General features: G+C 37.8%; 1 protein-coding gene and 2 long non-coding RNA genes across 3 annotated transcripts; all 3 read right to left on the reverse strand.

Annotated features, from left to right (window-relative positions):
• Positions 1 to 2,927: 2,927 nt before the first annotated feature.
• On the reverse strand, positions 2,928 to 3,536 carry LOC110918616. Its single transcript, XR_002581442.2, has 2 exons — positions 3,481 to 3,536; positions 2,928 to 3,214 (listed from the first exon to the last, which is right to left on the reverse strand). It is a non-coding gene; the product is annotated as an uncharacterized LOC110918616 (long non-coding RNA).
• A 942-nt stretch (positions 3,537 to 4,478) lies between these two features.
• LOC110919630 lies at positions 4,479 to 5,102 on the reverse strand. Its single transcript, XM_022163896.1, has one exon. The coding sequence runs from the start codon at positions 5,100 to 5,102 to the stop codon at positions 4,479 to 4,481; it is 624 nt and encodes a 207-aa protein (XP_022019588.1).
• Positions 5,103 to 12,636: 7,534 nt separating this feature from the next.
• LOC118488066 lies at positions 12,637 to 13,801 on the reverse strand. Its single transcript, XR_004883602.1, has 2 exons — positions 13,479 to 13,801; positions 12,637 to 12,963 (listed from the first exon to the last, which is right to left on the reverse strand). It is a non-coding gene; the product is annotated as an uncharacterized LOC118488066 (long non-coding RNA).
• Between the last annotated feature and the right edge of the window lie 11,742 nt (positions 13,802 to 25,543).

Consider the following 25,543-nt stretch of genomic DNA (forward strand, 5'->3'; position numbering starts at 1 on the left):
TCTCTCTGGTGCCAAACTTCTTTTCTTTTGAACCACGGGCTTGACATCCGGAGGTATTCTTAACTCGTGCTCAGCAATGTTCCGAGGGATCCCTGTCATATCCTCTGGACACCAAGCGAAGACATCGCTGTAGTGTGTTAGCAACTTTTCGAGATATGAGAGGGTTTCTTGTGAAAGGCTTGGATTGACCCTTATTCTTTGTTCAGGGTACTTAGGATTTATGATTAGCCTTTGCTTGTCTTCTTCGCTTTTGGAACTTTCGCCTTCAACCATGTAGGCTTCCGGGAAGGTTGAAGGGTTGCTATTCCCCTCTCGGTGGGAAATTTGACAGTGCCATGGCCGACGGACACAGCCATGTAAAATGCACACTGTAAAATGAACATTAAGTGTCAGTTGCCCTAAAGGTTTAAGGGGTATATCGGCAATACCTTTTATGGAGGTTCCAGAGGGTTGAAGCTTTGAACGTTCTTCATTGCTCAAGCGGTTGAAGAACTTTTCGAACATGATTTCAGTAGCTGCCCCAGTGTCTATGTATGCCTTACTTGTTTGTAATGTTCCCACAGTTGCTTTACCACGAGGGGATTTGAAAGAGGGTCTTTCTCAGTTGGGGGAAAGTAAACACACTGAAGCTCCCAAGCTTCCAACCGTTGCCTCTTGTATGGAACCCTTCCATCAAAGTCCACCATATTGACTTCCTTGCCTTTACCTTCAGCCATTTTGTCCCTTACTCCCTTTACCAAATGAGCAAGTTCTCCGGACTTAACAACTTCTTCAATCCTTTTCTTAAGCTGGAAGCAATCATTGGTATGGTGACCTTTTTCTTCATGAAATTCACAGTATTTTGTGGAGTTCTCATTCTTTCTGCTTTTGGGGAGAGGCCTAGGAGGCAGAAAGTTTTGCTTGACTTCTTCTGTTGCTAGGATTTCTTGAGGAGTCTTGGTGAGAGGTGTGAAACTCATGCCTTTTTCCCTGCTGGAAGGGTTGTGACCTTCAGACCTTCGATGGTCTGAACCTTTTTGGCGTCTGTCATAGGGGTTAAAGTTTCCTCTCTTTCTGGCTGGGCTGTTACCTCGCCAGCTGGATCCTCTTTTCCTTTGTTCTTTGATATCTACTGCATCCTCCTCTCGAATGTGGGCCTCAGCCCTTTCAAGAGCTTCTTCCAAGGTCTTGGGGAGGGATTTGTTGAAATCGCTTGTGAGGTATTTAGATGTAATGGCGTTCATAAAACCGGCCACCCTCATTTTCTCGTCTGCCCCCACATAAGTTAGACCTTCCTTCTTGTATCTTTCTGTGAACTCTCAAAGGCTTTCATCATCACGTTGTTTTATCTGAAAGATTACCGTTGCATCTTTGACATATCGCCTTTGTTGGGAGAAATTGGCTAAGAAACCCTTGCTGAGGTCGTCGAAGCTTCGAGCAGGTAAGTCATTGAACCAGATTCTTGCTGATCCGACAAGGGTTTGCATGAACATCAAGCAACATTCAGCATTTGACCATTTCTCGATTCTTGTGGCACCGGTGTAGATCTGAAGATGGTCTTCAGGATCTTCAGTCCCATCATATGTTCTGATGTGGGCCGGCATTTTGATTTTTGTCTGGAAGTCATAATCGGCTATCTGCTGTGAAAAGCATGAAAGGTTGCTTGGTTTATAAGGTTTGGTCAAATCTTCTTCAACCCTTGTACCCACGTTGTTGTTACCATTATTGTTCCCTTGAGTGGCTAGCACTTGATTGATAAAGTGTTGCCACGGGAAATTGGCCATCATCTGGGGCATGAGGTTGAAGCCTTGAAGGCTTCTAGATGCAACAGAACAGTTAATTCCCAAGGGAGTGCTCATAACGGCACTTCGTGCTAAAGGGAGTACCGACAGGGCCTGTTCCCATGAAGTTGTCGTTGAGGGTGGAAGACTTGTTACTGAGGACTGCAGGAGCTGGTCAAGGGTCAGCTCATGGCCCAGTGGAGCACCGCTTGCAGCAGGTTGAGACGAAAAGAGAGGCTATACTGTAGGATTTGGCCTTGCAGACAGATACGGGTTAGGATTTGGAGGATTACTGGGTCCTGCCTCATCCCTAGATGTAAAAGGAGGAATAGGAGGTCCAGGAGACAACGTCGGCTCAGGTTCATTATAGTCTAGACGGATCCTCACTCCCTTGTCCCTTTCTTTACTCACATATTGATTGAGGAGAGACCTCAACTCAACAAAATTGTTGGCGACCCTCTCAGGGGTAAGCTCGACATGTGACGGAGCAATAGTGACACCAACATTAGGGGAAGGAACCCCTGATCTGGACGGAGTAGGCGTACTGAAAGTTAGGAACTTAGGAGTACCTCCTGGTGTTGAGAAGGAAGCAGGTGTAGTCGCATAGGCTTGACTAGCACCTGGAGTGGAAGTGTTAGGAACCTGATTCACTTCTCCGGGAGATCCACTGTCGGACATGGCAATTTCAAGAGAATGGAGCTACACTACTAGGTCTTTTGGAGAAAAATAGTGGCGTAGCCCCACGGTGGGCGCCAACTTGTTGATGCAACAAATAATAGACCAAGGGTAGTAGCTGGGCTGGTTAGGCAAAAGGGTTGTAGGGTTCAACTTTGCCTAACGCAGGTCGTGGGGTCCCCCCACGTTTGCAAGACGTGGAAGGAGGTTCACTAGTTTTATTCTTGTTGTTTGCTATAGTTCCTCCTCTGAAATGTGTTCAGATTCGGATGAAGGAGCAAACAGAATGTGTGTGTTGGATGTGAGAAGAAGTATCTTGCAAGATGCAAGTACTTGAAGTGAATGACCAGGGATATCGAGAATCAGGGCTGGTCAGGAATGTCTTTCTCAGTAAATGAAGTGTCAAATATATAGGAGAAGACACCTTCCCAAAGAGGGATGCTGTAAGGTCTAAAACTTAAAAAGACACTAACGAGCTTCATTTGACAAAAATACCAAACGGGTCAAATAATTCATAAGTAAAAATTCTGCATTTAACCATGGCATAACTAACTAGGGGTTATTAAAATAGCTTACAACCCAACATTTCGTAAACAACTAACATAGTCTTCAACTACGAGTTCGACAACTAACAACAACCAAGTTATGTTACTTACAAAAAGACCCGTTTTAACAAAAAGTATATTTAACAAAAGACTTAACCCAAACTAATATCCTTGCGGAAGCGTGCATCATGAGTGTGTTCGATCCAAGTAACGCCATTTAACAAGTCGCTTTACCTACATACAAGCAAACCGTTAGACGTTCTTATTACAAAAATTTATACAACATCAATTACAAATATGGACCTCAAGTCAACCTTTTAAAACCTTCTTTCAAACATAAGCTTCTCTAACTTCTCACATAACCCTTCTAACTCATTCGACCCATATCTAAATTACATAAACGGCTTACAATAACTTGTTACAATTTAACAACTTCAACCATTGAACAATAGTATACTACAACATTACATACTAGTGAAACTATGTAAGCAAGAACTTACCTTTGTTGTTGTTTGTTTGTGACCCGGAACGACTCGAGCTTTCTTCCTTGATCCCTACAGTTCAAATCACATACTTTAAGTTCATGTCATTCTCTACATTCCGTTTTTAACATATTCTTACTATAAGCAACAATTTCCCAATTCTAGTCATTTATCTTGCAAAATCATCCTATTACATCATTCAAGCATTTTAACGAACACTTGGCGTGCATACTATTAATTAAGCATAGTGTACAAGTATTATTTGCATAACTTGGCTAGTTCATGTCTAAATCATCAAGAACACCCACTTTAATTGAAATCTCATACAACCCTCATCCAAATTCGATTTCAAAGGTGACATTTTATCAAGAACATCATCATGTAACATCATTTATGCTAATCTACATCATAACCTCATACTACAAGTCACTATTATCCAAATTCCAAGTGGGTTTTTACCTTTAACTATCAATTAGGTCGAATTCAAGCATATTTCAAGTTCCATATCGAATTTCTAACACATGCTTATACTAATTTCATATGAGCTTCAAGTTTTACTAAAAACCCATTCCACACATGATCATTAAATCATAATTTTCGACATACCTTATGTAGGAAATTCTTAGGTGATCAAGGATTGGTGTTCATGCATACAATCAGACCTTGATTTCTCTTCCAATTTCACTGATTTGTTGAATAAGAGGGTTTCCCCCTCTTTTCTTCTTGTTCCAGACGACACACCCACACCTCCTATGTGTGGGTGGTGTATTTTTTTTAAGTTTTAGTAAATTAACTTTCACTATTTACATATCCCACCCCTTGTGTTTACATTCTTATTTTTAAATGGCCATAACTTGCTTTTCCTAACTAAAATTTTAATTTACCTTCTAACTAGGTTTACATCCTATTTACTTATTAGAACATATCATAGAATTATAAATATGCATGCTTACAATTAAATTTGGGGGCGTTACAAGTCCACCCCCCTTAAATTAGGTTTCGTCCCCGAAACCTGATTACTTACCGAACAAGAACGGGTAGAACCTTCTCATTTCATCCTCCGGTTCCCAGGTAAGATCTGACCCCTTTCTGTGTTGCCATTGAACCAAAACTTGCTTGATTTCCTTGTTACGAAGAGTCTTTATCTTGGAATCCTTTATAGCTACCGGTCTTTCTATATAATTCATCTTCTCGTCTACTTCAATGTCTTCAAGGGGTACATGAGCTGTTTCATCCGTTAAACACTTCCGCAATTGTGACACGTGGAAAGTGTTGTGGATTCCTTCTAATGATGGGGGTAGTTCTAAACGGTAGGCTACCTTTCCAACTCGAGCAAGAATCTCGAACGGTCCGATATATCGGGGACCCAACTTTCCTCGCTTACGAAATCGAATTATGCCTTTCCACGGGGACACCTTCAAGAATACTCGGTCCCCCACTTGGAACTCAATAGGGCGACTTCTTTTATCTGCATAAGACTTTTGTCGGTCTTGCGCTGCTTTTAATCGAGCCCGTACGACGTCGATCTTTTCATTGGTTATCGCCACTACATCATTCGGTGCGAGTTCCCTTTGCCCTACTTCTCCCCAACAAACCGGGGTTCTACACCTTCTTCCATACAGCATTTCATACGGCGCCATTTGTATGCTACTTTGGTAGCTATTATTATATGAAAATTCTACTAGTGGCAAATGTTCATCCCAATTTCCCCCGAAATCCATCACGCATGCTCTCAACATGTCTATGAGAGTTTGAATCGTTCGTTCGGATTGGCCATCCGTTTGTGGGTGGTATGCGGTACTTACATGCAATTGGGTACCCATTCCTTCATGAAATTTCCGCCAGTAGCGGGAGGTGAATCGCGTGTCCCGATCTGAGACAATAGACACCGGTACACCATGGCGGGAGACGATCTCATTCACATAAACTTCCGCTAACCTTTCCGAGGAATAAGTCTCTCGAATGGGTAGAAAATGGGCGCTTTTAGTAAGGCGGTCGACAACGACCCATATTGCATCATGCCCTTTCTTTGTTTTTGGAAGTTTGGTCACAAGATCCATAGTCACATTCTCCCATTTCCATACCGGAATTTCTAAGGGTTGTAGTTTCCCGTAAGGTTTTTGATGTTCCGCCTTTACTTGGGAACATGTCAAGCATTTGGATACATACTTAACAATATCACGTTTCATTCCCGGCCACCAATAATTTTCCTTCAAATCGCGATACATTTTAGTGGCTCCCGGATGGACCGAGTAACGGGATTTATGCACTTCCTCCAGTAACAAGGTCTTTGCTTTGCAATAACGTGGTATCCACACCCGCCCAAACCTCGTTCTTATCCCGCTCGCGTTTGCTTCAAGCTTATTTTCAAACCCCTTTCGTTCTTTCACCTTTCGGATCACCTTTATTCAAAGATTCGTCTTGCTCCTTCCGTATTGTTTCAAGAAGGTTCGGTGTAACTATAATTCTCATCGATTTCACTCGAATAGGTGGTAGGTATTCCTTCCGGCTTAGCGCATCCGCCACAACATTAGCTTTTCCCGGATGGTAAAGAATGTCGCAGTCGTAATCTTTGATCAATTCTAGCCACCTCCGTTGCCTCATATTGAGATCTTTCTGTTCAAAGAAGTATTTAAGGCTTTTGTGGTCGGAATAAATTGTACACTTTGCTCCATAGAGATAATGCCTCCAGATTTTTAAGGCAAAAACAACCGCCGCCAGTTCCAAATCATGGGTAGGATAGTTAATTTCATGCTGTTTTAATTGTCTTGAAGCGTAGGCGATGACCTTGCCTCGTTGCATCAAGACACATCCTAACCCCTGATGAGATGCATCCGCATATATCACTAAATCTTCAGTCCCCTCTGGCAGGGTTAAGATAGGAGAACTTGACAATTTCTCCTTTAACATTCGAAAAGCCTTCTGTTGTTCATCATTCCATTCGAACCTTCCTTCTTTCTTTGTTAGTTTAGTTAAAGGAAGGGCTATTTTGGAGAAGTCTTGAATGAACCTCCGATAATAGCCGGCTAGTCCTAAGAAACTTCTTACTTCACTAACATTCTTCGGGGGTACCCATTGCATTACGGCTTCCACCTTAGAGGGATCCACCAAAATTCCTTTTTCGTTAATTACGTGTCCTAAAAACTGCACTTCCCTAAGCCAAAACGCACACTTAGAAAACTTGGCATATAATCTTTCCTTTCGAAGCGTCTCAAGTACCTGACGTAAATGGCTTGCATGTTCAGACTCGCTACGAGAGTATACCAAAATGTCATCAATAAACACTATGACGAACTGATCTAACATATTTCGGCATACCCTATTCATTAGATCCATAAAAGCGGCCGGAGCGTTAGTTAACCCGAATGACATTACCAGGAATTCGTAATGTCCGTAGCGAGTTCTGAACGCAGTCTTAGGTACATCCTCTTCCCTTACTCGTACTTGATGGTAGCCCGATCGCAAGTCGATTTTTGAGAACCAACTTGCCCCTTGTAGTTGATCAAAGAGATCATCTATTCTCGGAAGTGGGTATCGGTTCTTTACCGTGAGTTTGTTAAGTTCACGATAGTCGATGCACATTCTCATCGACCCATCCTTCTTTTTAACGAACAAAACAGGCGCTCCCCACGGGGACACGCTAGGGCGTATGAAACCCTTGTCGAGAAGTTCTTGTAATTGGACCATTAATTCCCGTACTTCCGCGGGTGCCAACCGGTAAGGGGCTTTGGCTACCGGTTTGGCATTTGGTTCTAATTCGATACGAAACTCGACTTCCCGCTCGGGTGGAAGTCCCGGCAATGCGTCCGGAAATACATCCGGGTATTCATTCACTATCTTAGTATCTTCAATTTTTAAAGCTCCTAATTTGGTATCGACAACATAGGCTAAAAATGCTTTACTTCCATTCCTCACGTACTTAATTGCTTCTAAGATAGTACAAAATTTTGCCCCTACTTCCCTTTCCCCATGAATGGTTACCCGTTTCCCTTTAGGGGATGTCACATGAATAATTTTGTTTTCGCATAAAATTTCCGCGTGATAACGGGATAACCAATCCATACCTACCACTACTTTAAATTCTCCCAAAACCATGGGAATCAAATCAATATCAAAATCTTCATCATCTATAGTGATTTTACAACCTCTACATATTTCGTGCAAAAGGTAACTCTTACAATCGGCAATTTCTACTTTGAGAGGTGTACACATTCTTTCTATCGTGAACAAAGGGAAACGTGCAAGCTCACTGGAAATAAATGATCTACTAGCTCCGGTATCGAATAATATATAAGTGGGTATAGAGTTTATCATATAGATACCTGAGACCACATTCGGGTGAGCCCTTGCTTCTTCCGTGGAGATTTGGAACATTCTTCCCTTGGCTTTCGCGGGCTCTTCTTTCTTCCCTTCCTTCTTCACCCCTTGTTTGAGCTTTGGGCATTCAGCCTTCACATGGCCCGATTCGTTACAATTGTAACACACCCTTTTGGGGTTCGGACAATTATAGTACGGATGCCCTTCTTGTCCGCAATTGTAACAACCCTTCCTTCCCAATAAACATTCACCGGAATGGGGTTTTCCGCATGTCTTACATCGCGGGAACCCACCTTTAGAAGCTTCTTTCTTTCCTTGATCATGCATTCTGGGTTTCTTAGAAGAGCCTTGTGTTGATCCCTTCTCGACTGGCCTTTTCTCCCCACGTTCATCTTGCCTCCTTATCTCGATCTCCCTATCCCTTGCCAGATCAATAATCTCGTCCAAAGTTCCACATTTAGAAGGAGGTATGAACTCCCGGATTTCAGCCTTAAGCATGCCATGATAACGGATAATCTTCTTCCTCTCCGTTCCGACTATTTCTTCACAAAACTTCAGTTGATCAAGGAAAGTGTTCGTGATCTCATTGACTGATTCATCCTTTTGTCGGAGTCGGAGAAAGTCTTCCTGGATTCGATCCACAGCTGATTGTGGACAATGATACTTGATAAAAGGTTGTTTGATTTCTTGCCAAGTCAAAGTTTGAACTCTATTTTCTCCGATCTCCTTACTATACGAATCCCACCAATCTTTAGCCCTTCGTGTAAGTTGCCCTGTGGCAAACATAACTTGATCTTCCTTGTCGCAATGACTTCGAATGAACACCCCCTCCATATTAGCTATCCATCTTTGGCATTCGATGGGATCAATTTCCCCATTATAAGTGGCAGGCTTACATGCCATGAAATCCTTGTAGGTGCACCGTCTTGCTTCCTTCTTGCCTTGAATCCCAGTTATCATTTCCTTCAATTCATCCACCTTGCTCGTGATCATATTCTCCACTGTACTTAATACTTGACCCTCCACTTCTTGTGCTAGCCTTGAAACGTTTGCATCTATTGCCTTCGTTACTTCATCTGAAATCATCTTGTTTAACTCATCTCGAGTTATACGTTCGGTAGTATGCGTATTTCCTCCACTTGCCATCTACAAATAAACATTCGTGTCAAGTATTATCACATTCGTTCTCCTCATCATTCTATACATTATTCATTCTTAATAACTCATTCTCATAAGTCATAAACCTCTTAAATCTTTCCTTACAGCATTCTAAGACATTAGTTACTTCATTCTTTTATGTACATGACTTCCCGTTCTTTTACACATTCGTCATTAAAACATGTTAATTATCTTAAATTCTTAGCTTCATGAACAATTTTGAGGTGTTCCTTAGGTTTAACGAAGACTTGGAACTGAATTAAAGGTCCTCGTATAACAAACAAACAATTCAGGAAAAGCAGACAAGGAGGGGCCGTCGCCGACCGCACATGTGTGCGTCGCCGACGGTCCTCAGAAAGTTGCGTCGCTGACTTTAGCCCGTAGACAGGAACTTAAGCCGTAGGGTGAAGGGGTACCGTCGCCGACGGTATAGGGGTCCGTCGCCGACGGCCTCTCTGATGTGCAGGCGCTGTTTAACCAAAATTTTCATTCCCAGCCCCTTTTTCCAACCCGAAATGGTCTTAGGCAGCCCCGAAACCTTCCACAGCACACCTTAACGTCCCCAACCATGTTATACTAGCAACTAAACCATAACCCATTCCCATTTCTATCTACAAACATAAAATCCTTAAATTACTTACTTGCGTGGCGCTTTGGAACGAACACACTTTCACAAGAGCTTTCGGTTTGAGTTCGAGCACCATAACCTACTCGAATCTCTCAAACCTAGGCTTTGATACCAACTTGTAAGGTCTAAAACTTAAAAAGACACTAACGAGCTTCATTTGACAAAAATACCAAACGGGTCAAATAATTCATAAGTAAAAATTCTGCATTTAACCATGGCATAACTAACTAGGGGTTATTAAAATAGCTTACAACCCAACATTTCGTAAACAACTAACATAGTCTTCAACTACGAGTTCGACAACTAACAACAACCAAGTTATGTTACTTACAAAAAGACCCGTTTTAACAAAAAGTATATTTAACAAAAGACTTAACCCAAACTAATATCCTTACGGAAGCGTGCATCATGAGTGTGTTCGATCCAAGTAACGCCATTTAACAAGTCGCTTTACCTACATACAAGCAAACCGTTAGACGTTCTTATTACAAAAATTTATACAACATCAATTACAAATATGGACCTCAAGTCAACCTTTTAAAACCTTCTTTCAAACATAAGCTTCTCTAACTTCTCACATAACCCTTCTAACTCATTCGACCCATATCTAAATTACATAAACGGCTTACAATAACTTGTTACAATTTAACAACTTCAACTATTGAACAATAGTATACTACAACATTACATACTAGTGAAACTATGTAAGCAAGAACTTACCTTTGTCGTTGTTTGTTTGTGACCCGGAACGACTCGAGCTTTCTTCCTTGATCCCTACAATTCAAATCACATACTTTAAGTTCATGTCATTCTCTACATTCCGTTTTTAACATATTCTTACTATAAGCAACAATTTCCCAATTCTAGTCATTTATCTTGCAAAATCATCCTATTACATCATTCAAGCATTTTAACGAACACTTGGCGTGCATACTATTAATTAAGCATAGTGTACAAGTATTATTTGCATAACTTGGCTAGTTCATGTCTAAATCATCAAGAACACCCACTTTAATTGAAATCTCATACAACCCTCATCCAAATTCGATTTCAAAGGTGACATTTTATCAAGAACATCATCATGTAACATCATTTATGCTAATCTACATCATAACCTCATACTACAAGTCACTATTATCCAAATTCCAAGTGGGTTTTTAACTTTAACTATCAATTAGGTCGAATTCAAGCATATTTCAAGTTCCATATGGAATTTCTAACACATGCTTATACTAATTTCATATGAGCTTCAAGTTTTACTAAAAACCCATTCCACACATGATCATTAAATCATAATTTTCGACATACCTTATGTAGGAAATTCTTAGGTGATCAAGGATTGGTGTTCATGCATACAATCAGACCTTGATTTCTCTTCCAATTTCACTGATTTGTTGAATAAGAGGGTTTTCCCCTCTTTTCTTCTTGTTCCAGACGACACACCCACACCTCCTATGTGTGGGTGGTGTATTTTTTTTTTTAAGTTTTAGTAAATTAACTTTCACTATTTACATATCCCACCCCTTGTGTTTACATTCTTATTTTTAAATGGCCATAACTTGCTTCTCCTAACTAAAATTTTAATTTACCTTCTAACTAGGTTTACATCCTATTTACTTATTAGAACATATCATAGAATTATAAATATGCATGCTTACAATTAAATTTGGGGGCGTTACAGATGCATTTGACTAGCGACCTTGCTTGCAGTGAGGGGCTTACCCTTTCGGGGGTTAAAGCCTTTTGACCCCTGGATAATAGAGTGTGCTATGTGGACTTGCATTGCTTTTGCGGCTGGCGAGTTGGTGGAGATGTGACCTTTTACTGTTCTCACATTGCTTTACTTCACCTCCTCAGCTTTTCAACCTTTGAACCGTTTAACCCTTTGGGCACTCATGTATTTTAGTCATTTTATTTTGTCTTGGGCTACCCCCGTCATCAAAAACTAATGATTTTGAATTGCCATGATCATTATCTTAGTTTTATATAGAGTGAATTTCAAGAATTGTCCTTTATCTTTATACCAATTTTTAGGCGCTGTCCTTTATGTTCAAAATTGACGAGCTTTGTTCTTTATGTTTTCATATCATACACGTTTTGTCCTTTAGGCCTAACCCAGTTAGTTTTTTCAGTTAAATTTGGTCATATGCTTTGCACATGAGGGATTTTTGTCAATTCAAAGGTATGTTCAACGACAGATTTACAGCTCAAAGCTTCTGCAACCTTCGAATTAACAAAAATGCACTCATGTGCAAAGCACATGACCAAATTTAACTGAAAAACCTAACTGGGTTAGGCCTAAAGGACAAAACGTGTATGATATGAAAACATAAAGGACAAAACTCGCCAATTTTAAACATAAAGGACAACGCCTGAAAATGGGTATAAAGATAAAGAACAATCCTTAAAATTCACTCGTTTTATATATTAACAGATGTAATTAAATATTACTAATGCACTTAAAATAAAAAAAATGTTCACTTGTTAATACTTATATTACATATAAATAAAGTAAATGACGAATGAAAACAATAATTTAATAGAAAAACATAAATGTGATGGAAACGTTCTTTTATAATTTGATAGAAACAATCTTAAATTACAAAACTTCCCAGCAAAATTAACTTAAAACACAAATTTGATAGAGAACAAAATAAGAAAAAAAACACAAACGAATTTAACTGATACAAACAACTGCAAAAACTAGAATAGTAGACAATCAGATAATGTCTTCTTAAAACATTTATAATTTTTCTCTAATAAACAATTTTTTTTTTGTCGAAGCGTGATAGTATTGTTTATTTTATTTATTTTCTAATAAACCTTTTAAATTTTTTATATTAAAAGTGTTTCGGACTTAAAAAAAACCAATTTTAAAATAATGAAATTTTAAGGGGTAATATGGAAACTTTTAATGTGATTTAAAAAAAGAACGGAGGTATGACAAGTAAAAGAGGGGGTGCATTTAGCTTAACCCTTTGTTTAACATTATCATATATAAAAATAAACAACTAAATGATTGTTGTATGTTTGAGTTTTGTTGTTGCCCGTTATGTCGAAAAGAAATAGTATGAAATTAATGGATTAAACTATGTTGGCTAAACTAATGGATGGAAACATTAAATAATCAAATGGGCTTTTAATGTATCACATGGGCTGCAACAATTAAGTCAGGCCCTCGAAGATATTAAAAGAAATATGTGAAACAAATGGATAGAGTAAAATGGGCAACTGATGAAGGGATGACAACACACGTTTTTTCCATGACTGTATAAACCATAGGAGATTAAGGTGCTGTTTGTTTTTTCAGAGGTAAAACATCTGCAGTCTGCGGACCACATCTGCGGACACCTGTAGCTGAACGGTGGACCAAACCTCTGCAGTCTACAAGAAGAAGACTGTTTGTTTTTTAACTTCTGCAAGCTACTGAAATAATAAGCATGAATAATAATAAAAAATTCAGCAAACTAACACCAAAATTCAGCAAACTAACACCAAAATTCAGCAAACTAACATCAAAATTTAGCAAACTAGAACCAAATTTCAGCAAAGTAGCACCTAAATCCAGCAAACTAACACCAAAAATTGAATCAATACAATAAATATGAATCAAAACAATATTTTAAGCTTCCATTAACTATGAATTTAAACAAACCTCTTGTTATTTTAATACTTATCGCTTCAAGATGTGTATCAATGAATAATATCTCCATTAATTTACTATCTTCCATTAAATATGAATCAATTCAGTATCTCTAATTTCACATCTTTGACTTGTCACACCATTAAATATAATATGAATAATATCTCCGATTTCATATCACTGATTTATCGAATCGAGTGACTAAATCGAAACAATACAATATGCCAGGTCTCTTAAAACCAAACAAGACGATTAAAGCAAACAACTAACCTCGAATCTGAGAGACATTGTCGCGAGAGTGGCTGAAAAAGATGTCGAGGGAGAGGCGGCCAGGATTCGCCTGAAGAGGGACACCGTACTGAAGAGTCGTGCGTGGGTGTCGGCTGGAGTGGGGTGGCGGAAGTGGAGGGGCGGCGGAGGTAGAGGTGGTGGCGGACGGTGGGTGGAGGAGAAGGGGTGTAGGAGAAGGGGTGAAGGAGAAGGGGTGAAGAGGTGCTAGGGTTTTGTGAAGAAGAAGAGGTCTGCAGACCCATGAAGACATTGGTCCATGTCTGCACCAAGAAGTGGTCTCGCAGGCCTTTTTTAATAAAAGGTCTTCGAGAAAACAAATAGTCTTCAGACCCAAAGGTCTGCGTGCGGTCTGCGCGGCGCAGACATAAGAGGTTCTGAAGACCTTTTTAGGGAAAACAAACACCACCTAAGAAACTGCATCCCAAGATTGGAGGTCAATGGGGTTTGGATCTCTAAACCTAAGTTAATTAAATTTGAGGTGTTTGAAGTTTTTTTAGAGAGTGTTTCAAGGAGGATATGCAACATAGACCGCCTTTAATCATGGCAGATATTAGGAAGCTTTCGGGTGAAGACTCCTTGTTGCTTGACAAAACATTTCTCCTATAAGGATATTAAAGTGGCGGTCTTTGGTTGCGGGGATGGTCGGGCTCTTGGGCCGGACGGGTTCAACTTTGGCTTTTTTAAAATATTGAGAGTTGTTTGCTTCGGACTTCTTCAAAATCATGGACGACTTCTATATTGTAACACCCCAAATTTCGTATGATATAAAATAATATTATATTTGTTTTTGTGATGATAAATAACAGAAAAACGGTAACTATTAAACGGTACCGTAAGAAAATGATAGTAAGTTTAAAATATATGTATGTAACTAAGTTAACAAAAGGAAAGGTAACCTAGTTAATGTGAAAAGAAAGAATGTGACATGTATTAAAAGACAAGGGACTAAAAGTGTAAAGGTGTAATGAAAAATTAATAAAAAAAAGAGGCCAGTGTGTTCCTGGCTGTGTGCGTACGAACGAGAGAGGGAAAGAGACCCAGAAGAAAACTAAACCCTAACCTTCTAAATCCATCAAATTGAAAGGGAAAATAGAGGTTAATCGAATGCATGAACCAGGAACTTCGATTATCTAAGTGTTCTTGATCTCAAGTAAGTGAAATTTCCTGATTTGATGATGTTTGGTTATGTGGGTATAGTGTAATTCGTGAATGTAATACAAAATCTAGTATGATTTATGGTTGCTATGAATGTTTAGACATCAATAGATGCTTAATTTCGAATGTGAGTATGATTAGGGCAAAAACCCACTTGCATGTCAAGTGAAGGTTAGAAATTGTGAAGTTCTACATGTTAATTTGATTGTTGATTGATGAAATTGTTATGAATAATTGATTAAGAACTAGGTATTCATGTTTAGGATGATAAATTTCCAAGTTAGAGATGTTTATGTTAATCAATGAGTAAAACTATGGAAATTGTGTTTAGAATGCTTGTACATTGTGCTAAATTAGTAATACGCACACAATGTGTTCGATGAAATGCCTAAGTGAGCTTAGTTATGGTTTTTACATGAATACTTGTTAGGAAGATGCAATTTCTTTATGATAATGATGTATGTGATTAGTAGACGCTATAACGTATTAAAAGGATTGTGTAAGTAATGTTTATGAAAGCTAAAGTATGAGATTATGACTTGTAGGCGCGAAGAAGGAAGAAGGCGCAAGTCACTCGAAGGCACAAGCATCTCAAGATCGCGGTAAGTTCATATGAACTTAATTCTCCTTTCATGTAGATCTACGAATGATGGTTTGCTAATTAAATTTTAGTGTTTAGTTGTATGATCATTCGCATACAAAAAACTTACTTAATCTTTGTTAGTATTCATGTAAACAATCCTTGTTAAAATGTTTATGGTGATTAGTAAGTAGTTAGTAAATCCCTTGCGGATTTGGTTATGATAATGAAAGTTATGATAAGCTATGCAAGTCGACAAGTTCTAGTTGAACAAGTCGAGTAAGAATAAGCTACTACCCGTTTTGAATGGGTGGTCATGAATGCTATGACAAATGCTTGAAGTTTAATCCGTTATACGGATGGAAAGAAAGATTTATGTTGAAAGCAATTAACCCGATGTTACCGGGTCGTAAGTGATAAGCTTGAACCTCATTATGAGGGTATATGCCATTACCCATTTAATTGGGTAAATCGAATGCGTAAGAATAATGAAAGCATATTAACGAATGAAGCTAATATGTTGTTACATTGAGTTAAATGAGAATTACGACTAACTTTTGAAGTCTTGTCATTGAATGTAGGTAAATCCTCAACTTAGGCGACTCGGCGAAATGGAGCGAGCACATGATCAAAATATGTCTTACCAAGCGCTTCCGCTAGCTTATGTTAATGTTTTGGGTCAAAATATGTAACACCTCGAAATTTTGTGTCCAATAATGTGTTAACACGTGTCGTTTGTTTACACGTGGCATTGATATTAAATAAAGGACTAATATTGACAAACCTTGAAAGTATATAAATTCGAGGGTTATAAATGTCAAACAAGGGTAAATATACTGTATAGTAACCCTAAATGGTGCTTGTACCTTCAAACGAATAAATCATGGATCGTACGGAAGCGAAACACGAAAGAAAGTGAGAGATTACAAGCTACAGGGGTTAACTGTGTCAACATGTTTAATTATACCTCTGAGTGACCCTTTAACGTTCCCAAAGCTTTGTAACAGTGTTATACACTCACTAAAATATAATATATAAATTTCGCGAAGTTTCGTTATGAAACAGGAAAGTTACGATCGAATTCGTATAAGAAGGGTTAAAAGCGTCAATAATGAAAGTTAAGGCTTTCTGAATAATTAATAAACTAACCAGGGACTTAACAACGCGGGTAAATAACACGAGGTCCTTAGTTGTAATTAACCGAGGGCCAAACCGCAAAGTTACCCCTTCAAACCCGAAAGGTCAGGTAAATCATTACGAAAGATTTCGTTATTTATTACCGGATTCTGATAATCATTACAAAAGATTTAAAATTTCTGGAAATCTAACCTCTCGCGACCCGCGTGAAGATTCGGGTTAAGTTGAGGCGGGCCGCGAGCCACCTCTTTTACTCGCCTGATATTTGAATCTCAGGCGACCCGCATTAAACATGCATGGAACTCCCATGCGGGCCGCGTGGGACGCCCAGATGCAGAATGTTTGGACAGACTTGCCTTTTGAACTTGTGAACGATCATTTGGACAATTAGTGCAGCATGGGTGCCCCCTACACAACCCATAACCCTCTAGGACACATGCCAACCATCCATGATCAGTTGTAGGGTGTTGTGTGATGATCTTGGACCTTGACTTTGGCTATAAATAGCATACTTGTGTTCATAACTTTCATCACAACACAACAACACTTCTCTGGTCATTCTAAAGGCTCTCAAGTGTTCTTCATTGCTCTCTAAGCAAGTCTTAACTTCTGTAAGTTCATTAGATCCTTTGTAGTTCATTTTATGCTTAGAAAATCACTAGAAACCAAACCGTCGTAAATACGGTTTGACTTTAAAATAAATCCGTGATGGTTCAGTCTCATGACGAATCAAAAGTAGTTTTGAGTTGGTATTTATGTGGGTAATAAACCCCTAAAAGGGTTCCCTCTGATCACCACTCTAACTATGTCAAATGTCGAGTCAAACGTGCACTTAAAAAGTCAACAGAAAGTCATTTTGCCGTTTGTACATAATCTGTAATGTATATGTTATGAAACCTGTTTTGATGATCATAAAACATGATATTAAGAATATAAACTTGTTTACGCTCGTTTGAATCGACCATTTGCTATATTGACCCGGTTCGGAGCCGAATGTCGCAAAAGTTTGACTTTTGCTTTGACTTCAGTTCTGACCCGTTTTAGTGAGGTATAGATATGCCTTAGGACTCTCTTAGGACCAGGTTACATGATGGTATAAACCTCTGCGATCGGTTCATGAGTTATCCGAGTCTTTTGCGCATTTCCGTTAATCGCCTAAAAGTTGACCGTAACGCCATTTTGAAAATAAAACGAGTATTTCGGACACGTGAACGGACCAGAACCTTGCTTATTAAATTTTAAGCATGTCCTTAAAGTTTCACGTCAATCCGAGGTCTAGAATGAGAGTTATGCTAAATAGCGCGATTAAAATAAACTTTTGTAATAAAAGGCGCAATTAGCATAACACCTATCTAAACCAAGATTTCGTCACCGAAACTTTTACCCACTGTTATAAAATAATATTTTGGGAATTTTAGAGATTTTTAATAATTTTTACCTTGCTCATAACCTGCGGTTATGGCTACGGTTCGGTAAATACCGAATATGCCCTTTTCGGCCAAAACTTGAGTTCTACAAGGTCTTTTGACCCGATTCCAGTTGCTACTGATTTTAAATAATAAATAAAGTATTTTAGACTTTATAAACTGTTCGGGAAACTCAGATTTCCTGTAGAACTCGAAAAGCTCTTTAAAAGTCTTTAAAATGACCGAAAAACCCCTACGGGGCGTAATAATAATAACTTAAACTCGTTACGGGCATCACGGAAGGTATCCTACTGATACCACAACCTCTTTAAGGCATATTGACTTAGGAAATAAGCGTAAGACTCTCATGGATAACCGTTTCGCCTATTGCGCGCACGGTTCGGCTTATGAAACTAGTTTTCATAAATTAGTCGATACGGGTCAAATTATATTATTTGAACCCCAAAATCCAGAGTGTGAACCTTGAACCCATATAAAACAAGTCTCTGAACTTGTTTGGGGCAGAATCACATTCCATTCTCGGTTTTCGCCTTTTCGCGCGATTAAACCTCCGGAACCAACCGGTCTAGGCTACGGCCAATATAAAGACCCGTTAGGATTCTAAGAGGTTAATTAAAACCTTCGTTCCAGATTAGGAGCCCAGTAAAAGCTATCGGCGATTTAATCAAATTAAGGAATAATACTTGCAAAGGTAAATACTTTAACTTATTTCCCCTATATGGGCTTGGGTTACGGTATATTAATACCGCTTGATTGAGCATTATATTTTTCCATCGCTTAGGTGGTTAATTAAATAATATGATCGGCTCATTTAAACAGTTTTGTTTCTTAAAAGCCTTTGGGGGGTTTAATGACCGTTGTCCCGGATATCCTTGGCATCATTTTACGGAATGGCCACGACCATCGACATCCCGGTGTAGGCGTACACCCGGTATATATTGTCGACATTAAATTAAAAGACGTAACCGTTGGTTTTTATACTACGGTTTTACGCAATGTGGTGTGTCTATAAATCTTTAACCCGGCACGACCCGGGTACTGAACGCATAAACGAACATGTAAAACGTTCACAAGATTATTATGATTTTCCCAAGTTATAAAAGAGTTTGTGCCTTGTGCATTCAAATCAATTTTAATAAACATTTTTCAAATGTGTCAGTTGAATGTATTTACCAGTGTAAACTGACGTATTTTCCCCAAAAAGATTAAGTGCAGGTACTATACGAAATTGGCTGGTATAAGCTTCCTAAGCATCACGAATAGTCTCGCAAACTCGATGCCGTATCTGAATGAACAATATTTATTTATTTTGATCCGCTGTGGATACATTCGACTTCTGTAATACATTTGATATCACAACCAGAGGTTGAAGTATATATTTATCTTTAAAGCTTCCGCTGTGCATTTATATAATTGTGTGGTTTGACTATATTGTTGCCAACATCGTCACGGTAATCCCCCACCGGGCCCACCGGTGAGACACGTGGAAATCGGGGTGTGACAAAATACTTTTTGTACAAATTGTTGGTAAAACGCCTTTAAGTACTTGATGTTTTAGTTTTAGTAGTATCTTGTAGAATGATATTGTTTTGATTGTGGTTAAAACAGGGGCATACTCGTTTTACGAACGGGTCATGCCCAAATTTTGTTAAAATCATGTGTTATTGTTACTAGCGTTTTTACCTTTTAGGTTGTGAAAGATTCGTACATTTTAAAAGTTTATGTTTTCTAGCGTCTTTTGGATGTCATTTCTTCTAGACGCAAATACGGACGTTACAAGTTGGTATCAGAGCCAGGTTTGAGGGATTCGAGCATATGAGGTGATGCTTGAACTCAAATCGACGGCTCGTTCAAAAGTGTGCTCGCTCCAAGGTCGCCAATGAGGTAAAATTTTAAGTTTTTGTTTAGTACAAGTATGTGTAGTATGTTTATGATAAATATTTAAGTTAAAGTATGTGGAGTAGTAATAATGGAAGTTAAACATTAGGTTATATCAGATCTGGCGCAGCACACAGTTGTGTCGTTAAGTGACACAGCTGTGAGGACCATTGATGCTTATTACTGAGATCAGGGTGTGTGGCAAGGCTGACACAGCTGTGTGACATTGTACTCAGATAATCAACGCAGCTGTGTCTGGGCGAAATTTCCACAAACTTCATATTTTTTCTTGAAGGGCCGTCGCCGACGGGCTGTGAGCCGTCGCCGACGCCCTCATGCTTGCCGACGGCCTATCTTTCTATCTACGGACATTGTGGGCAACGCCCATTTACGAAGCCCGTCGCCGATGGGGTATGATGTCGTCGCCGACGGCTAGTGGAAACCGAGTCCGCTGGGGGTTTTTGTTTTGTTTTCCTTTTCGTATTTTGAGTTTCCAAACCGTCCGAAGGTCTATTAAATGTTCGTTTAGGGTCGATATAAGGCCTAAAAGATATATGTAACCACGACTAGTGGTTACGATAGAAGGAAATATATAAAAGTCGAAAGTAATACGTCGAAAGGCACGAATGAATGATGAAAGTTTAAGAGATGAGTAAAGTTTAAAATGTAAGAATGCGAATGAAGTAAATACGGACTAATGAATTATGAAGTATTGAAAGCTTGTGAAATATAATTGAAGTTTCCATACTTCTCAGAAATGCCTGTCTTATGTTCCTGCCAAGTTATTAGAAGATATAATAAGTTATGTAGATCGTTGGCGATAAAGTAAAAATTTATAAAAGTCGAATGTAACGTATGGGATGGCATGAAATGAATGACGAACGTATAAAGTGGAGTTGGAAACGTATGATAATGAATAATAAAGGAAGTAAATATAGACTGAAGTACTTAGATATGCGAAGGAACCGGAATTGTTAATAAATGAATATAAAAAAATGATGCTGAGAATAGTGGTGAAAATAATTTGAAGAATGTGAGTTAGATGGAATTCGTATGAAAATTCAGATGAATGTATGCTTTGATAGAATTATGCATTAGAGGCTTGTACCTTGTACATGAATGGTGTGATGCTTATGTGTATTTAATGATTTGCCTTATTATGATTAAGAGGCGAATATGAGCCAAATGCAAATCATACGAGCTTATTAGTAAAGGATGTGTTAGAATTATGTTATATAGTTAATTTGAATGATATTTATTATTTGTAGAATCATGAAGCATTAGCATGAGAAGGTACGCGAAGGTGAATGTATACATGTGTATTGTTTGGAGGATTACGTAAATTGTATGTATGAGATACGTAGAGCATTAATATTACGGTCTGTCATATTTAAATGACCACATGTTCAAAAGTTTGAAGTGTGTAAGCAAAACAGTGACTAACTAAAAGTCAACAATATAGGAATATCATGGAATGACCCTTTAGACGCAAATGTTAAAGTAAAAAGTTAATGTGTTATGTATTAAGTAATATACGTATTATGTTTGACGATAAGTTTAGTGGTATGGATTGGAAATGAGATAATTGATAATAAATGTCTCGTTTATACAAGTCAAATTTCGTATAAACAAAAAGAAAATGAATAATAGTATGTATGCTCACATAAGCTAACAATATTATGAATGTAATAATAATATGAAAGGTATGAAAAGAATATTAGTTGGGATATTAGCTAAAGACATTATGTAATATGTTCGAATTGAAAGTAAGTACAACGCGTACAACAATAAGTACTAAGTGTGATTAACTTTAAAAGGTCAAATCGTAGAAGTCAGTAAATAATAATTATTTACAAATTTTTGGAAACATTACGTAAGAATGCAACGTGTAATGTAGGATACTCATTAGTAAGAGACATGTTAGAGAACGTAGGTGAATTAACACCAAATACGGTGAACGAACAAATGGAAATGGTATGTAAGGGATGGTCATATATTGACCGAAGCTCGAGAAAAACACGAGAATCATCTCACTTATGTCCAGTCAAGCTAGTAATAAGGGGTCTAACGATTCTTAAAGGATCGGATCAATAAAAGAAAGAAAGATAAGAATGAAAACTATAAGCCTGCGATCGAATGTAAACCAAACTTAAGAAGGAAGGGTGAGAACACCACTAGAAATAGGATGTAGAGTGTCGCGTTGAAACGTGCTACATGAATTAGGACATGGAATTAAGTGTTAGGACCCAACACTTGAAGTTGAATGTAGAAGATTAATACGGAAACGATTCATAAGAAATTACATGGTAAATGATATGGCAGAAGAAAGAAAGGTTCGGAGGAAAATGTTTGAATCTGAGAAATTGATTCAACCATGTAAGAATGAAAGATAATAAATTAAAAGTTCAAATCCGTAAGTGAAGACGGATTAAACAAGTAAGAATAAAAAAAATAATTAAGCACCAAACTCAAATAAGTTATACGGGTCAAACGGCGATCGCCATTTGAACCCGGTATTTAATGTTCGGTTTGTCAAAGTTTATTACTAATAGGTGAGGGGGTGTTAGTCTAACCTTGAAAGGTCAAACTGCGAAAGTTGGAGAAATAACCAATAAAAAGAAAGGATTGTATGTAAGAAATGGAATGTATGATATATTTTAGCATGTACGTAAGAAAATTGTGAAAGAGGCAATGGGCGAACAAACACCTCGCAGGACGCAATTATGAAGGGTTATGTGCTAACTGTTAATTTATAGACAAATATGATGGAATTCTTAGTGAGATGTTAGTAATGAAGCTAGTGGAAGGATGCCCACGAGTGGGAGCATATTTCATGAATGAATGAGACCAAGTCTGGTACGGAGGGTACATATAAAGAAGCGGATCGATCCGGCGCACGGATAACCGACTTATGCATTAAAGGCGAGGTTAGTAAAATGTTCAATTCTTGATTAATGTTAAGAATCCATAGATTTATTTGTAAGTATGAACAAAATGAATGGTAGAATAATTATGGTATGGTATACAATGATCGACCTGTAACGGTCAGCGTGAGAAGGTATGAATGTCATTAAGAGGGAGATCTAAAGGCCTTAAATGAAAGTTTGAGCTGAATTAGTTAGATGATCGCATGGTGCTCGTACACAACATACCTAGTTGTTATCATAAAGTAGTTCATGCAAGGAACTAATAATAAAGTGTGCGAAGGATTAAAATTAAGGCTAAACTCAAAACTTGTGATTAGTTCAAGTGACAGTAGTAACCGTAGAATGATACCTCATACTCGTATTAAGTATGAAAAAGTAATTAGGAAGTGGATAGCTTTGTATTAGTACCACAAAATCATTAAATGTTCGTAGTATACGTATAATGCTATGCTAAGCCCTCATATGAACAAGAAAATAATTAAGAAGAATGTTAGTAATGGGATGGTAGGGTTTTCTTATGGTTACAATAAGGAATTATATTGTGTATGATATGTGAGTGGAATGAAATAAATCGATTTATTTTTAATTAGCAAATGTATGAATATGTTATGCTTGACTAGAAAGATAGAAATAAGCCGTAAACGTAGGCTTGTACGAAAAATAGTATACATTTGGAATAAAATTTCAATGAACGAACCTATAGTGATGATGTATGCTAGGAACTAGCATTATAAAGTAAAAATGACACTAATAAGAGCTCTGGATCAGATTCTGACTTATATGTGATTATGAAAGTAATTTACTTAATTTAAGAACGGAGGGACAATGTGTACAAATATGTTTATGCATGAATGAAACTTTTGCTAAGATCCCGATTGCATCTATGTGTAGTAGGCATCGTGAATGAATAGATGAAAAAGTAAGGGTAAAATTGTTCTAGTTGGAATGAGAAAGGTTTCGGGGACGAAACCTCTTTTAAGGGGGGTAGACTTGTAACACCCCAAATTTCGTATGATATAAAATAATATTATATTTGTTTTTGTGATGATAAATAACAGAAAAACGGTAACTATTAAACGGTACCGTAAGAAAATGAAAGTAAGTTTAAAATATATGAATGTAACTAAGTTAACCAAAGGAAAGGTAACCTAGTTAATGTGAAAAGAAAGAATGTGACATGTATTAAAAGACAAGGGACTAAAAGTGTAAAGGTGTAATGAAAAATTAATAAAAAAAAGAGGCCAGTGTGTTCCTGGCTGTGTGCGTACGAACGAGAGAGGGAGAGAGACCCAGAAGAAAACTAAACCCTAACCTTCTAAATCCATCAAATTGAAAGGGAAAATAGAGGTTAATCGAATGCATGAGCCAGGAACTTCGATTATCTAAGTGTTCTTGATCTCAAGTAAGTGAAATTTCCTGATTTGATGATGTTTGGTTATGTGGGTATAGTGTAATTCGTGAATGTAATACAAAATCTAGTATGATTTATGGTTGCTATGAATGTTTAGACATCAATAGATGCTAAATTTCGAATGTGAGTATGATTAGGGCAAAAACCCACTTGCATGTCAAGTGAAGGTTAGAAATTGTGAAGTTCTACATGTTAATTTGATTGTTGATTGATGAAGTTGTTATAAATAATTGATTAAGAACTAGGTATTCATGTTTAGGATGATAAATTTCCAAGTTAGAGATGTTTATGTTAATCAATGAGTAAAACTATGGAAATTGTGTTTAGAATGCTTGTACATTGTGCTAAATTAGTAATACGCACACAATGTGTTCGATGAAATGCCTAAGTGAGCTTAGTTATGGTTTTTACATGAATACTTGTTAGGAAGATGCAATTTCTTTATAATAATGATGTATCTGATTAGTAGACGCTATAACGTATTAAAAGGATTGTGTAAGTAATGTTTACGAAAGCTAAAGTATGAGATTATGACTTATAGGCGCGAAGAAGGAAGAAGGCGCAAGTCACTCGAAGGCACAAGCATCTCAAGATCGCGGTAAGTTCATATGAACTTAATTCTCCTTTCATGTAGATCTACGAATGATGGTTTGCTAATTAAATTTTAGTGTTGAGTTGTATGATCATTCGCATACAAAAAACTTACTTAATCTTTGTTAGTATTCATGTAAACAATCCTTGTTAAAATGTTTATGGTGATTAGTAAGTAGTTAGTAAATCCCTTGCGGATTTGGTTATGATAATGAAAGTTATGATAAGCTATGCAAGTCGACAAGTTCTAGTTGAACAAGTCGAGTAAGAATAAGCTACTACCCGTTTTGAATGGGTGGTCATGAATGCTATGACAAATGCTTGAAGTTTAATCCGTTATACGGATGGAAAGAAAGATTTATGTTGAAAGCAATTAACCCGATGTTACCGGGTCGTAAGTGATAAGCTTGAACCTCATTATGAGGGTATATGCCATTACCCATTTAATTGGGTAAATCGAATGCGTAAAAATAATGAAAGCATATAAACGAATGAAGCTAATATGTTGTTACATTGAGTTAAATGAGAATTACGACTAACTTTTGAAGTCTTGTCATTGAATGTAGGTAAATCCTCAACTTAGGCGACTCAGCGAAATGGAGCGAGCACATGATCAAAATATGTCTTACCAAGCGCTTCCGCTAGCTTATGTTAATGTTTTGGGTCAAAATACTTTTTGTACAAATTGTTGGTAAAACGCCTTTAAGTACTTGATGTTTTAGTTTTAGTAGTATCTTGTAGAATGATATTGTTTTGATTGTGGTTAAAACAGGGGCATACTCGTTTTACGGACGGGTAATGCCCAAATTTTGTTAAAATCATGTGTTATTGTTACTAGCATTTTTACCTTTTAGGTTGTGAAAGATTCGTACATTTTAAAAGTTTATGTTTTCTAGCGTCTTTTGGATGTCATTTCTTCTAGACGCAAATACGGACAT

This window comes from Helianthus annuus, chromosome 16, assembly GCF_002127325.2.
Source record: "Helianthus annuus cultivar XRQ/B chromosome 16, HanXRQr2.0-SUNRISE, whole genome shotgun sequence".
In the NCBI taxonomy this organism is placed as follows: Eukaryota; Viridiplantae; Streptophyta; class Magnoliopsida; order Asterales; family Asteraceae; genus Helianthus; species Helianthus annuus.